We start from the raw sequence: 11,748 nt of genomic DNA, 5'->3' as shown, positions 1-11,748 counted from the left end.
TGTTTTGAGTTAGGAGGATAGACCTGTAGCTTATTTTAGTGAAAAGTTGAATGATACCAAGAAGAAATATTCTTCTTATGACAAGGAGTTTATGCAGTGGTGCAGTCTTTGAAGAAGTGGAGACATTACTTGATGTCCAAGGAGTTCATACTGTATTCAGATAACCATGCATTACAGTACATTATGCAACAGCCAAAGCTTAACCAGAAGCATGCAAAATGGGTAGAATACCTGCAAAGTTTTAATTTTGTATTAAAACATATATCTAGTAAATCAAACAAATTAGCAGATGCCCTGAGTAGAAAAAGCATTTTAGTTCAAGAAAGTTAAATTCAAGTGTTGGGTTTTGATTTCCTTAAAGAGTTATATGAGGAAGATCTAGATTTTAAAAAGACATTTGAAGCTTGTAGAAATCCTATTTTGTTAGACAAAAGCAAGTGGCTGGATTATTTCCTGCAAGAGGGACTATTGTTTAAAAGAAATCAACTGTGCATACCAAGTTGTTCTATGAGGGAGAATTTGATCAAGGAGAAACATAGTGGAGGACTTGGAGGGCATTTTGGTGTAGACAAGACTTATGAATAGTTGAACAGGTTTTATTTTTGGCCGAAAATGAGGTCTAAAGTGGAAAGGTACGTGAAAAATTGTAAAGTCTGTCAGTATGCAAAGGGAAGGAGTCAAAACACAGGTTTGTATGTTCCATTATCTATTCCGGATAGGCCTTGGGATATGGTAAGCATGGACTTTGTTTTCAGTTTACCAAAAACTCAAAGAGGAAATGGTTCAATTTATGTAATAGTTGACAGATTTTCAAAAATGGCACATTTTATTCCATGTTATAAAACCAATGATGCTACTCATATTGTTAATCTGTTTTTTAAGGAGATTGTAAGATTACATGGGTTACCTAAGAGCATTGTTTCAGACAGAGACACCAGATTTGTTGGACATTTCTGGAGGACATTGTGGAAGAAGCTTGGAACTAAATTGAGTTTCAATTCTTCTTATCATCCTCAAACTGATGGACAGACTGAAGTTATAAATAGAAGCTTAGGTAATCTTTTGAGAAGTCTTGCAGGTGAACATCCAAAACAGTGGGATCAAGTATTAGCACAGGAAGAATATGCATATAATGATTCTCCTAATAGGAATACAGGGCAAAGTCCATTCCATATAATCTATGGAATGCACCCGAGAGGAGTGTATGAATCGAGAGACTTGGGAAAAGCTGAAAGGAGAAGTGTTAAAGGAGAAGATTTTGCTACAGAAGTTCAAGCAATACATGAATAAGTAAAACAGCAACTACATGACAGCAACATAAAATACAAGGGCAGAGAAGATTTGAAGAGAAGAGAAGTTAATTTTGAGGTTGGAGATTTGGTTCTAGCACACCCGAGGAAGGAAATATTTCCAAAAAGGGAGTATAATAAGCTAAAGTTTAAGAAAATTGGACCATGCAGAGTCTTGAGAAAATTTTCTGCAAATGCATATGAAATTGAATTACCCCTTGATATTGGAATATCTCCAATTTTTAATGTTGCTGACTTATACAGGTATGAAAAGGAACAAGCAGATGACACGACAGAGGATCAAGAAAAACAAGAGATTGACTGGGTAAAACAGTTACCTATAGCAAAGAAATTGAAGCCAGAGAGGATTTTGGACAAGAAATTGTTGAAGAAGACAAGAGGACAGGAGTATTTTCAGTGTTTGGTCAAATGGAAGGATCAACCAATCGCTGGAGCTACTTGGATGACAGATTCCATGCTACAAAAGTTGGGTAGTTCTGTAGAAGAGCTCATGGACATGAGCCCATGAAGAATTTTGTCCTCAGGAGTCTGATGCACGGGCATAAGGCTTGAAGGCAAAAGGCTTCGAACTTATTCCAAAAATCCAAAAAAAGTTACAAGCAAGGGAGTGGGATCCTTTAGTTGTCAATTTACAAGCTTTCTAGATAGGATTTGAGCTAGGATTTAGGGATTGAATGGTTTTGTACTTAATTCATGCAGTTTTGATTCAGTTGAGATTCTCGAGGAGAATATCGACCAGATTAGACATTGTTCAAGATTAGGAAAATTCGATCCAATGTTTAAGGATCTGATTGTTAGGATGAAATAGTATTTGTAAAAGTTCTGAATGATTGTAAAAGGATTTTTTACTGATTCGGCTTGTTTTGGCCATATATGATTAAAATTGTAGAAATTAAATCTCTGTGTATTTGTGTTGTGTAATTGGTCAATTCTGAAGGTGTTGCATCCCTCCGTAGTATCTCTGTGTATCATTGAATTTCTAGTTCAGCTTGAAAACTTAGAGATCTATTTAATATGGTGTGTTCACGTTTCATTTTCTCTTTCGCCGTGTGTAAAATCTAGTGATCAGCGATTGCGGGAGTAAAAGTGTACGAACTTCTAAATCATGGCCGAAGTCCCGTAATCTCTCTTAGCCTTCGATTTCATTTTCAACGCCTTATGTCACCGTCAAGAGCGGGGGTTAAGTCTGTTTTAATTCGTGTGTTAATCGAAGTCCCGCGAGCTATAGATCTGATGGCTTCCGTCATCCAATGGATATCGAGTCTTAAGACAATCAGGCATTTATCTCAAGTCCAGACCCGAACTTTTATAAATTGAGGTTTATAAGTCTATCGGCTCCATGAAGCAAGTAACGACGCATAGATCTCCATGCGATATCATAGTGACCATCGGATCACTGTTCACTATTGACCGTTGTATCGCTGGTTAATATCGCATCGCAAGGTTCAAGAGTGAATAACCCTGGCCTATGGAGTTGCGAAATGCGACGTGCGATATGAGGAGCGCCAACTAATATCACATCGCATGGTTATGATTAAACAAACCCTGCACGAAGAAATTATGATTGCAATGTGCGATGTTTAAGAGATTTGTAGAAGCGCTTGTCATTGCGGCGAAATTAAGCAATTCTGCTAATTTAGCAAAATAGATAACTTTGTAGGTAGATGACTGAGACTCTGCAAGAAATCCAAGAAGAAATTCCGCCTGAACTTGAAGAAATTTTTTTCGAATTTGAACGATTGTCCATTACGCCTGCACCCCGACCACCATTTTCTATCTACCAAGTTCCTTATGAGCGTTACAAATGTTGATGATAAAGAGAAGGAAACTTACAAATGCATTGATGTAATTTATCCTCAACATATTCCTCACTCGTACTCCCAATATACGGATTGCTTTGCATATCCTCTAAAGGTAAAAATAATAGTGGTAGAGGTAGATAGAATTTTAGAAGAGCAAAGAAGAATATTAAGGCGTACTGAAGAGAAAAGTATGGGGAGTTGGTTTTTATACCCTAATTTTACCATGATTCGTTTATATGGTTTTGAAAAGAAGGCCTTTCAGCGACCAAAGTACGTTTCGCCCTTATTTTTTGCTTATGAAGTTCTTAGGAAAAAGATTATTGTGAATGAATTACAATCTGTCTTTAAGAAAAAAAGAGCATTATTTAGCTATCCATATGCAATTTCACCTCTAATTGCCAAAAAAAAAGCTATAGATATCCTAGAAAGGGAAATGTTGTCTTTTGGATTCCTGGAGGACAATATTTGGCATTATGATCCTTTGGGAATCATCTTGAGATTAAATAAGCATACAAGGTTATCAACCTATGTTCATGAGAGCAAGCCTGAAATAGAAAGGGTGGTAAATATTATGTTACCTATGGATGATATCATACATATAGTACCACCTGTACCTACAGAAGATGAAGTAACAACTCATGTTTCTCTGAACTGTACTAAAATACGGATGTGCGATATTAATGCAGAACTAATAACCCCTATCACTCTATCCACTGCAACGAAAAGAAAAGAAGAGATTGTGACCCCATCTAAAGTATTGCGACAAGTAAAGGCAAAAGAAAATGACATTGACATTGACATGTTTGAACAAAACGTAGAGCAGCTAGATAAGGAAATCAACCAAGCTATTAATGACATAAGGCCGAGAGATTCAAGGGCACATGCCCTTGACATTAAAGACAATTTTACTTAAGGAAAATAGATAATGGCAACCAATGCAGAGTTGGCTTTATTATCAGAACAATCTTGGTCAGTGGAGGTTCCAACACTTAAAGATGCAACTTTCTTCCAATAGTCATTTAGGGACATATTGTGAATTTTATCCAAAGGTATAAAAACCAAGCCGAGCAACAAAAACAAGTTCAATAAGCTCTAGCATTTGCGTTTGGCTAAGGACCATATGGGCACGCTACCCACAATTGCTAGAGCCATTATTTTGCATAATCCACCCCCTTGTGCAAAAATTTGCATTGATCTCTACTAAACAAAACCGTAGCTTTGAAGATCCTCAAATAAATAATTTTCTAGCCTATGGAAACCTAGTAGGGGGGTGTCTCTAGTTGTAACGAGATGCTAGGAGTCCAATAGAATCGATGGTTTTCCAATTTGAGCACCGGTTTGAATTTTATGGAAAGTTGGAACTAACTTCAAAGAACCATTTAGAGACATATTGTATTTTTGGTCCATCACTATAAAAACCAAAGATAGTTCTAGACTTAACATTTATAAGGTCAATTCAATTTTTCTCCCTAATCTAGGAGATTATTTCTCTAATATTATAATATTGTCAATATATTTTATTTTATTAATTTATACTTAAAATTTAAATATCTATTCAAATTTATTTAATTATTTAGAAGCAAAATGTCCACCTAATATAATATAACAAGAGCCACGTGGTGACAATGTCACTGCTCATTGCCACCACATGGTTTTTGTTTATTGTGCAAAAATGACATGGGTTTACTTGTGAAAATAACATTCTTAAAAAATCTAAAAAAAAAAAATAGAAACATTTAAAAGAATGGATAATGTTTCTTTTATTTTTTAACATAAAAATGATATATAGTACCTATATATTAAAATTGAATATAAATTTATATTTATTATAAATATTTAAAGATTAAATTTTCTAAAAATAATTTTCTATTTAAAAGGATTTGCAAAAAACACTTAATAATATTAGAATGATAAAAACTATTTATACATAACCATATGTATAAGATGCAATTCATTTTATAATAGTGTAATTTAAAGGAGGTAAAGTTTCATTATAATATATTAATTTGTTTTTGAGAAGGTAGGTATAAATTTTAAATCTATGATCTTTTTGGATTTGTCATCACAACATTGCCTTAGATATTTTTTTTCAAAATTATAAGTTTGAAATAATGAAATTGTTACTTTAATATATAGATAATGTCCTTACTTATAATGTATATATAGGTAGTGTCATTACTTATTTTCTATATATAGTGAGTGTCATTACTCCCCATCTCCATGTATTAATAATGTTTCATTTCAAACTTTGTTCTTTCATTCTCTAAATCAAGATTTAGATAATTATGCATTACATCTCGCCTTCACTAAATTTCATTCTCTATATCTATATATCTATTCCATACTTATTTGTTTCTTTTTATCTATTCCATACTCATTTGTTAGTTTAAGAATATAATCGCATGAAACCCAAATTTTAGCAACTTAGCCATAACTAAAGACCCTTTTGTTGTTTAAGTTCGTGATATTGACCTTGAACATTTACCCATGTCATCAAAGTAGTTGCAAACATCCATTCACAATATGGTTTCACAAAACATGTTGTACAACCCCGAGTCAAATCATCAAACCATTCAAAGATTCACGGTGAACATTTTCTAATATTAACTTTTACTTGGTACCCACTGAAATGAAAATTGTAGAGGTTCTTTGAACTTAAGCTCACCAAAATGAGGAAACAAGAAATCTAGAATGGGTCGTATTTTGTTAGATTTGAATTCAGTGATTAACTTATGGAAATGGTGGGGCAACATTACTAGGAGATTCTTCTTTTACATGCCTTTAATTCAGTAATTAAGGTGTGGATTTTAAGAGTGGTTATTGCAGATGACTGTTGAAACCAATTTCCAGAAAGCTCCACATGTTAACCTAAGTACTGAATATTTGAGTGTGAAGAGCATTAAATTGAAAAGCAACATATATTGTCCTTTAGTTCTATCCATGGACAATTATGAGAATTTAGCTCCAGGGCAATACAAAGCAGCTTCTACTAAGTGGAGAATGTAAAATCCTAGACAACAAACCTGCTTGAAGAGACGAAACATCTAATGGTGGGAACCTTGAAGCAGGGAAAGACCCTTATATGGCACTATTTTACCATAGCTTAGCCTTTACATTTTTTTCTCTTTTAGGCATATTTTTTGGGTCAATTTCCTCAAAATTAGGTGGGAATTTGTGTGAATTACATATTTGAATGTGTGAATTTGAACATTTCATGGGTTTCTCAATGTGTTTAATTTATTTATATATTCAAAAAAATATTTTAAATAAATGAAATTTTTTTACTTAATTAAAAACTATATATATAGTCAAATTTATGAAAAAAAAAAAGAAAAAACAAACAAACAAACAATTATATTGCACCTAACTATTAATATAACTTAACTATTACAATGCTTTGTTTTCAAAGTATGGGCAGGTCAAGTGCACAGATGAGTCATAACGAAAGGAGGTTTGGGTCATAACGTAAAGAGGATTGTATATTAAGTGGGATTGCCTATTTCTATGACTCATCATTTTTTTTTTGGTTATCTTTGCTCTTATTGAGTCTTGCATTCATACTTGTTATTATAATTTGCAGAAGTATGGGAGAACTTATAAAAGCCACAGTCTAGAACTAGCAATCCTACCTGCCATAGAATCCTCATTTCGTTTTGATTCATCTATGCATTGAGTTGCGTAGGCTCTAAAAACAATGTAAGCAGTGAGTACAGACCTTGATGCTACAATATCTACGTTAAGTTATAAAGCCTTTAGTTAAGTGAAAAACAGGATATGGATAAAGCATAAGAATCCAAGTAGAAGCCCTTGCAAAAAAAAAGGTTTCAAAGACAGGTACGCCCTTGATTTACTCACAAAATTTTCTATGATAAACATACGGCTCCTGGGGAAGTATAATCATCATAAACACCTGCATTACTTGAAGGTTTGAGAGCATGACTACAACTTTTTCAAAATTTATCTCCAAGCTTGTCTGGCTATTGCTCTAGAAAGGTCTAGAGTGAACACTAAATTTCAAAATCCTGTAATCTTTAATATGTTCAGTATATGCAGACATCTCATTAGGACAATATACACCAAGATTAGCCTGTACCCACAGGCATCCTTTACTTGAATTAATCATCTTATCCTTGTTCCAATCCATTGAGAGGAGAACTTGCAGGATGGAATAATTTATTTCAGAAAAATCCCAAACTTACAATTTTTAGAAGGGAAGTTTTCAAGTGATCAAAATGTCCCAAATAAGTTTTTAATTTTCCTTAATAATAACAATATACAAGAGGGAATTAAACCTGGTACAATTTTTTTTATTTTGATAGGTAAAAGACAAGAATTATATTAGAGAACAGTACAAGGGAATACAGAATGTACATGGCAAGAGCCTTTGGCCATAAATGATACAAAACTATTGGAAACACTCTTGCCACACATTATAACAAACCATGAAACATTTCAAGGTGATCTCCGTAGCCACATTGATTAATCTGTAAAAATGCAAAATTTAATTTACAAGTATCAACCTAGTCTCATTTGTTGATGTACTTAGCAAACCTAACTATTTGGGGAAAAAAATCCATTTTATATCTTGTTCTCCAAAATTCCTTACATTAGAAGCCTCAAGAATCTGGTGCTCCAGCAATTTCCTGTAGCTGAAAAGGATCTGCTACTTGATGTTGATGGCATTCGTTTTGATTGCAGGATGGTCTCCAAATGCCTCTTTAATAGTGTTCAATTGTTGGTGGATCTTCCTCAAACCACCTGCCCTTAATTTCTTGCACTCCCAGCTCTGACCCCAACCCTACATAAGCAATTCCCTCTTCACTATTAATCCACTTCCCTTTGTCATCATAATGTTGCCTTTAATACTGAGATTCCAAGCCAGAGAGGCATGCATGTCCTGCATCTTCCACTCGATTATCCAATTTTTACTAGGAAGTTACAGTAATAGAAACTGAACTGAATGAAAAATACCCACAAAAATGAAGGATCTAAATGAAGAGATGAGTTTCTCCAATTATATAAATAAAAAATTTAAAATATTAGATAAAATTGTGATTATAAATTTGTCAATTTTTAAAATTACGGATATAGAAAATGGTATTTTTTTATTACTTGGTTTTAGTCCTCCATGAGTGCTTGTATCAGAAGCAGTAAGAGTTTTTGTAAACTGAATGAACATTACTCTTACGAGGCTGAGGGTAGTTGTCCCCAAGTCATGAGAGGGCTCATTTTTCTGCAACATCGAACCAAAGGTCAGAACATCTAAAATTTTCATCAGTAAATCTTGCACATTAGTAGGATAACTTCCAAAAACTGAAATAAGGACGTACATCTGATGGAAATAAAGTGATTTGCACAAATACTTCATCTGTCTCAGGTTCCGCCTGCAAAAAGAAACAATGGCAATTGAACTTTCGCGTTCCAATAGATAAAAAAGTGCAACTAGAGAAGACAATTGCATTTTGTTGGTTTTGCAGTAATCTTTTCACACAGACGCAATAACGCAAATCCTGAAATATTGTTATGGAAGGAAATAAGCTATGCAAGAACAATTTATTTACTTGAGATTGAACATCGATCACACGGCAAATAATCATATAAGGTATATTATACAGTGGCATATGCCTATCAACCCCTTGGTTTGTTGATGCATCAACCTATTATGGTGTGTACAATCAATAAATATGATTAGATTGTTTATATTTTGAAAGATCCATTGGCAATAGATTTTCAAAACCCTATGCAGTTTGAGTTGTTGCCCTGAAACACATATCAACATTTCCATTAATTTCACCATACCTGCTCTATGTGGCCTTGAGGAAAGTGAAAAGCTCTCTCCCCAATACGAGGCAAAGTAACAAGTGGACCAGCACATGCATGCCATAGCTCTTCATAAAGAAGAGATTCACTGACATCTGCAACAAACAAGCACATGTATTAAACCTTAACTACCTTCAGCGCTCTTAAATACAAGGGATGTCTAAGTGGATCAGACAAAAGGCTTTCGCTAGAGTAGATTAGTAGGGCAGTTTCACAGTAAAAACATAAAAAGAAAGAAACCAACAACAACAAAACAAACAAACAGGCTCTTCGATTTTTAATGGTAGAGAAAGATGGAACTGTCGTGAGTGGATTTCGTATTCCCGGTAATAAACCCAAAAACAGGGCCGCAAATTTTAGTGGAATTGCCTGCTCAATTTCTACGTCTAAATCAATGGTAAAACCCCATGAACAAAGCACTAAAAAAATAGTATAGTTCATATTTCTTGTGATTCCATATCCAAATCCCATAAAGGAGGCAGTCAAACATTTGGATTATTACAAAAATTCAAAATCCTCCAATCCATCATGTCTATAAAATTGGGTTTATTGAGTATGATTATGAATAGATGATGGTAACTCGCCTCGCAAGGAAGTGAAACAGTTGACTAAATGCAAATGGGATAATAAATCATTCAAGAAGTCTTAATGCCAACAGGTTGTTATGAACTTCTCACACCAGGAAACGTAGTTAGAGATGGGTAATGGGTAAATGATGGTAACTCGCCGGCAAGGAAGTAAAAATTGTCAACTAAATCAAGATGGGATGGAAAATCATTCAAATAGGCCTAATGCCCATGGGTTATGAACTTCTTACACCGGGAAATTCATAGTTATGACAGCCAGTCAATGGATTTTGAGTAAAATCCACACATAGGGTAGAAGAAAAATGAAAACGTCCTTAACAGGCACAAGATTTTGCATTTCTCAAGGTAAACCTATGAGAAAAAATGAGGAGATGGGTTCTGGATTTCTTGTACCAAGAATCCATATATCCAACTGCAAAATGTTGGAAGACTTTATAAGGCCAGAACACCTCGTATACTAATAAAACTTCTTATCCAAATGAAACTACAACAAAGGTGAGAACAGAGTTACCAGTCCCAATCCCTCCCGAAAATGCATTCTGTGTTGAATTTGTACTTTGGGAAGGCATAAGAGACTGAGGAGCTCCTGTAACCTCATTGGGTAAAGTCAAATAGTTACCTGCAGAACTATTATTAGTCAACCTGCCAGAGAAATTTCTTAAGCTATTTGCATAAGCCATGATATCTCGTGGGAATGAAATCAAGTGAAATTACATGGGCCAAGGCTACTTGGCTCCTACTGAATATTGCCGTATGGAAAAAATAAAACTAGTAACAGTATACAGTATAGATGCATACGCCAAATGGCAGTCAAATTTTAAATCAATATTTTTAATAATTGTATCAATTTATTACGATCTCTTCCTACAAATTACAAATAGCCGTGAAGCCAAGAACAGTACATAAGCTTGGGAATCGAACTCACCCCAGGAACTTTACTGGTGGCTGAGTTAAATGGGTAAGATTTCCAGACTTTGTTGTTTTTATTTTGATCACGAATTTTATACTGTTACTTATGTTGAGATATAATAGTAACAAGAAATATGGAGTCCTAAATGCCTAGCTTCACCCATTTTACTAAGTATTTTGTCTGCAAAACAACAGGATATTTTTACCAGATTAGTAGAGTAGATCAGGTAAAAAGGATATTTATAAACTACATTTTAATATCAGCAACATAACCCTCTTTTAGATCTAAGACTCCAAAAGGAAAATCCCATCACAAACGAGCAAAACCGTGATGAAATATGTGTTCTTACATCGAGGCGTCAAATTCTCTCCAAGTTCGAACATGTAGTTGCCATTCTTTTCGTCGTTGCCATGGTGGTGAGCCAGTGCGAGAGCCCTCTTCCTTGGGCTTTATATTGGAAGACGTGGACTTACTATTGTCTGAACCAGAGGTGGAGCGCTCTGTCGTACTTCTAATACCAAAATCTTTCCCAGTAAATACCAGTGTTGCCTGGACCTACACGCAAACCGGTTTCTCCATTTCCCAGAAGGATACAAAACCCTTTAAACATATTTCATGAAAGCTTGAATGCCAGGGTAGTGGAAACATAGTGATCAAAATGCTAACAAGTGGATCTAGAAAAAAAAACCGGTTACAGATCAAGATATTCGAAAATAGAATACTAACCTGAAACTGTGATGGAAGGACGTCCCATGATGACGTTAACTTGCGGCGCTTCCTGGGGTTTGTATGCCCTTCCATTCTTTGCTTCAGGTATGGCAGCATCGAACCCCTCACGTGAACCCTCAGGAGAAAACAAAGAATAGTTACAGACCTAGGACAAATACCCAATGCAGGGCTCAATATCGGGGCAAACGCTGCATAAATTGAGAGATTGAATGCACCGTACCGAATTGCGCATTACACCATAATTACAGACCATAGGTGACAACAGCCCTCCGGCAATGTAGCTGGCATGCCACGGCGGGAGGACATTACTAAAAAAATTATATACAAACAATCTATCTCTAACGACTCATAACAACCCATCTCTACTATTAGTTATCTCTAATGATTTTTTTAAATTTTTGGTGTTGAATGTGGCGTAAAATTTTGAAGTGAAATTTTGATTTGTGTTATTTAAACTGGTTTTTTTAATTGTATATGTATTTAGCACCTTGAAAAACTTCTAGGTCACTTATTGTGCAGGGTTACCTATCAAGTTTGTTATTTCAGGAAATTTTAGAGAAATTACACTGGAAAAACCTACCAGAATTCCA

The 11,748-nt window shown here is 34.8% G+C and overlaps 1 protein-coding gene across 13 annotated transcripts; it reads right to left on the bottom strand.

The window, feature by feature from the left end:
- Window positions 1–7,413: 7,413 nt before the first annotated feature.
- On the bottom strand, window positions 7,414–11,462 carry LOC149222671 (auxin response factor 1-like). Of its 13 annotated transcripts, none has more exons than XM_089385560.1 (8): window positions 11,379–11,456; window positions 11,156–11,261; window positions 10,031–10,138; window positions 8,912–9,027; window positions 8,674–8,769; window positions 8,443–8,496; window positions 8,301–8,345; window positions 7,414–8,009 (listed from the first exon to the last, which is right to left on the bottom strand). In XM_089385560.1, exons 1-8 carry the CDS (start codon window positions 11,409–11,411, stop codon window positions 7,911–7,913), a joined length of 657 nt encoding a protein of 218 aa, XP_089241686.1. In that variant the 5' UTR covers window positions 11,412–11,456; the 3' UTR covers window positions 7,414–7,910. The 13 variants fall into 13 exon arrangements, with proteins under 13 accessions (XP_089241686.1, XP_089241684.1, XP_089241695.1 ...); XM_089385558.1 differs by having other exon boundaries at window positions 7,418–7,910; window positions 8,225–8,345; XM_089385565.1 differs by having other exon boundaries at window positions 7,825–7,977; window positions 8,225–8,345.
- Between the last annotated feature and the right edge of the window lie 286 nt (window positions 11,463–11,748).

The sequence above is a fragment of the Pinus tabuliformis genome, chromosome Q (assembly GCF_031772625.1).
Source record: "Pinus tabuliformis cultivar Carrire ecotype Pingquan chromosome Q, CPIR1, whole genome shotgun sequence".
Taxonomy (NCBI): domain Eukaryota; kingdom Viridiplantae; phylum Streptophyta; class Pinopsida; order Pinales; family Pinaceae; genus Pinus; species Pinus tabuliformis.
The sequence above is the reverse complement of the archived record's forward strand: the minus strand, read 5'-3'. Positions and strand labels throughout refer to the sequence as shown.

What these genes read in the sequence shown, in the direction of transcription:
- LOC149222671 (XM_089385557.1), bottom strand. Translation starts at nt 11,411, where the DNA reads ATGGTCTGTAATTATGGTGTAATGCGCAATTCG. An exon ending in TGATCGATGTTCAATCTCAA is followed by an intron (nt 8,497 to 8,673) that starts GTAAATAAATTG and finishes TTCTTTTTGCAG; the next exon opens with GCGGAACCTGAGACAGATGA. An exon ending in TCACTTTATTTCCATCAGAT is followed by an intron (nt 8,346 to 8,442) that starts GTACGTCCTTAT and finishes TCGATGTTGCAG; the next exon opens with AAAAATGAGCCCTCTCATGA.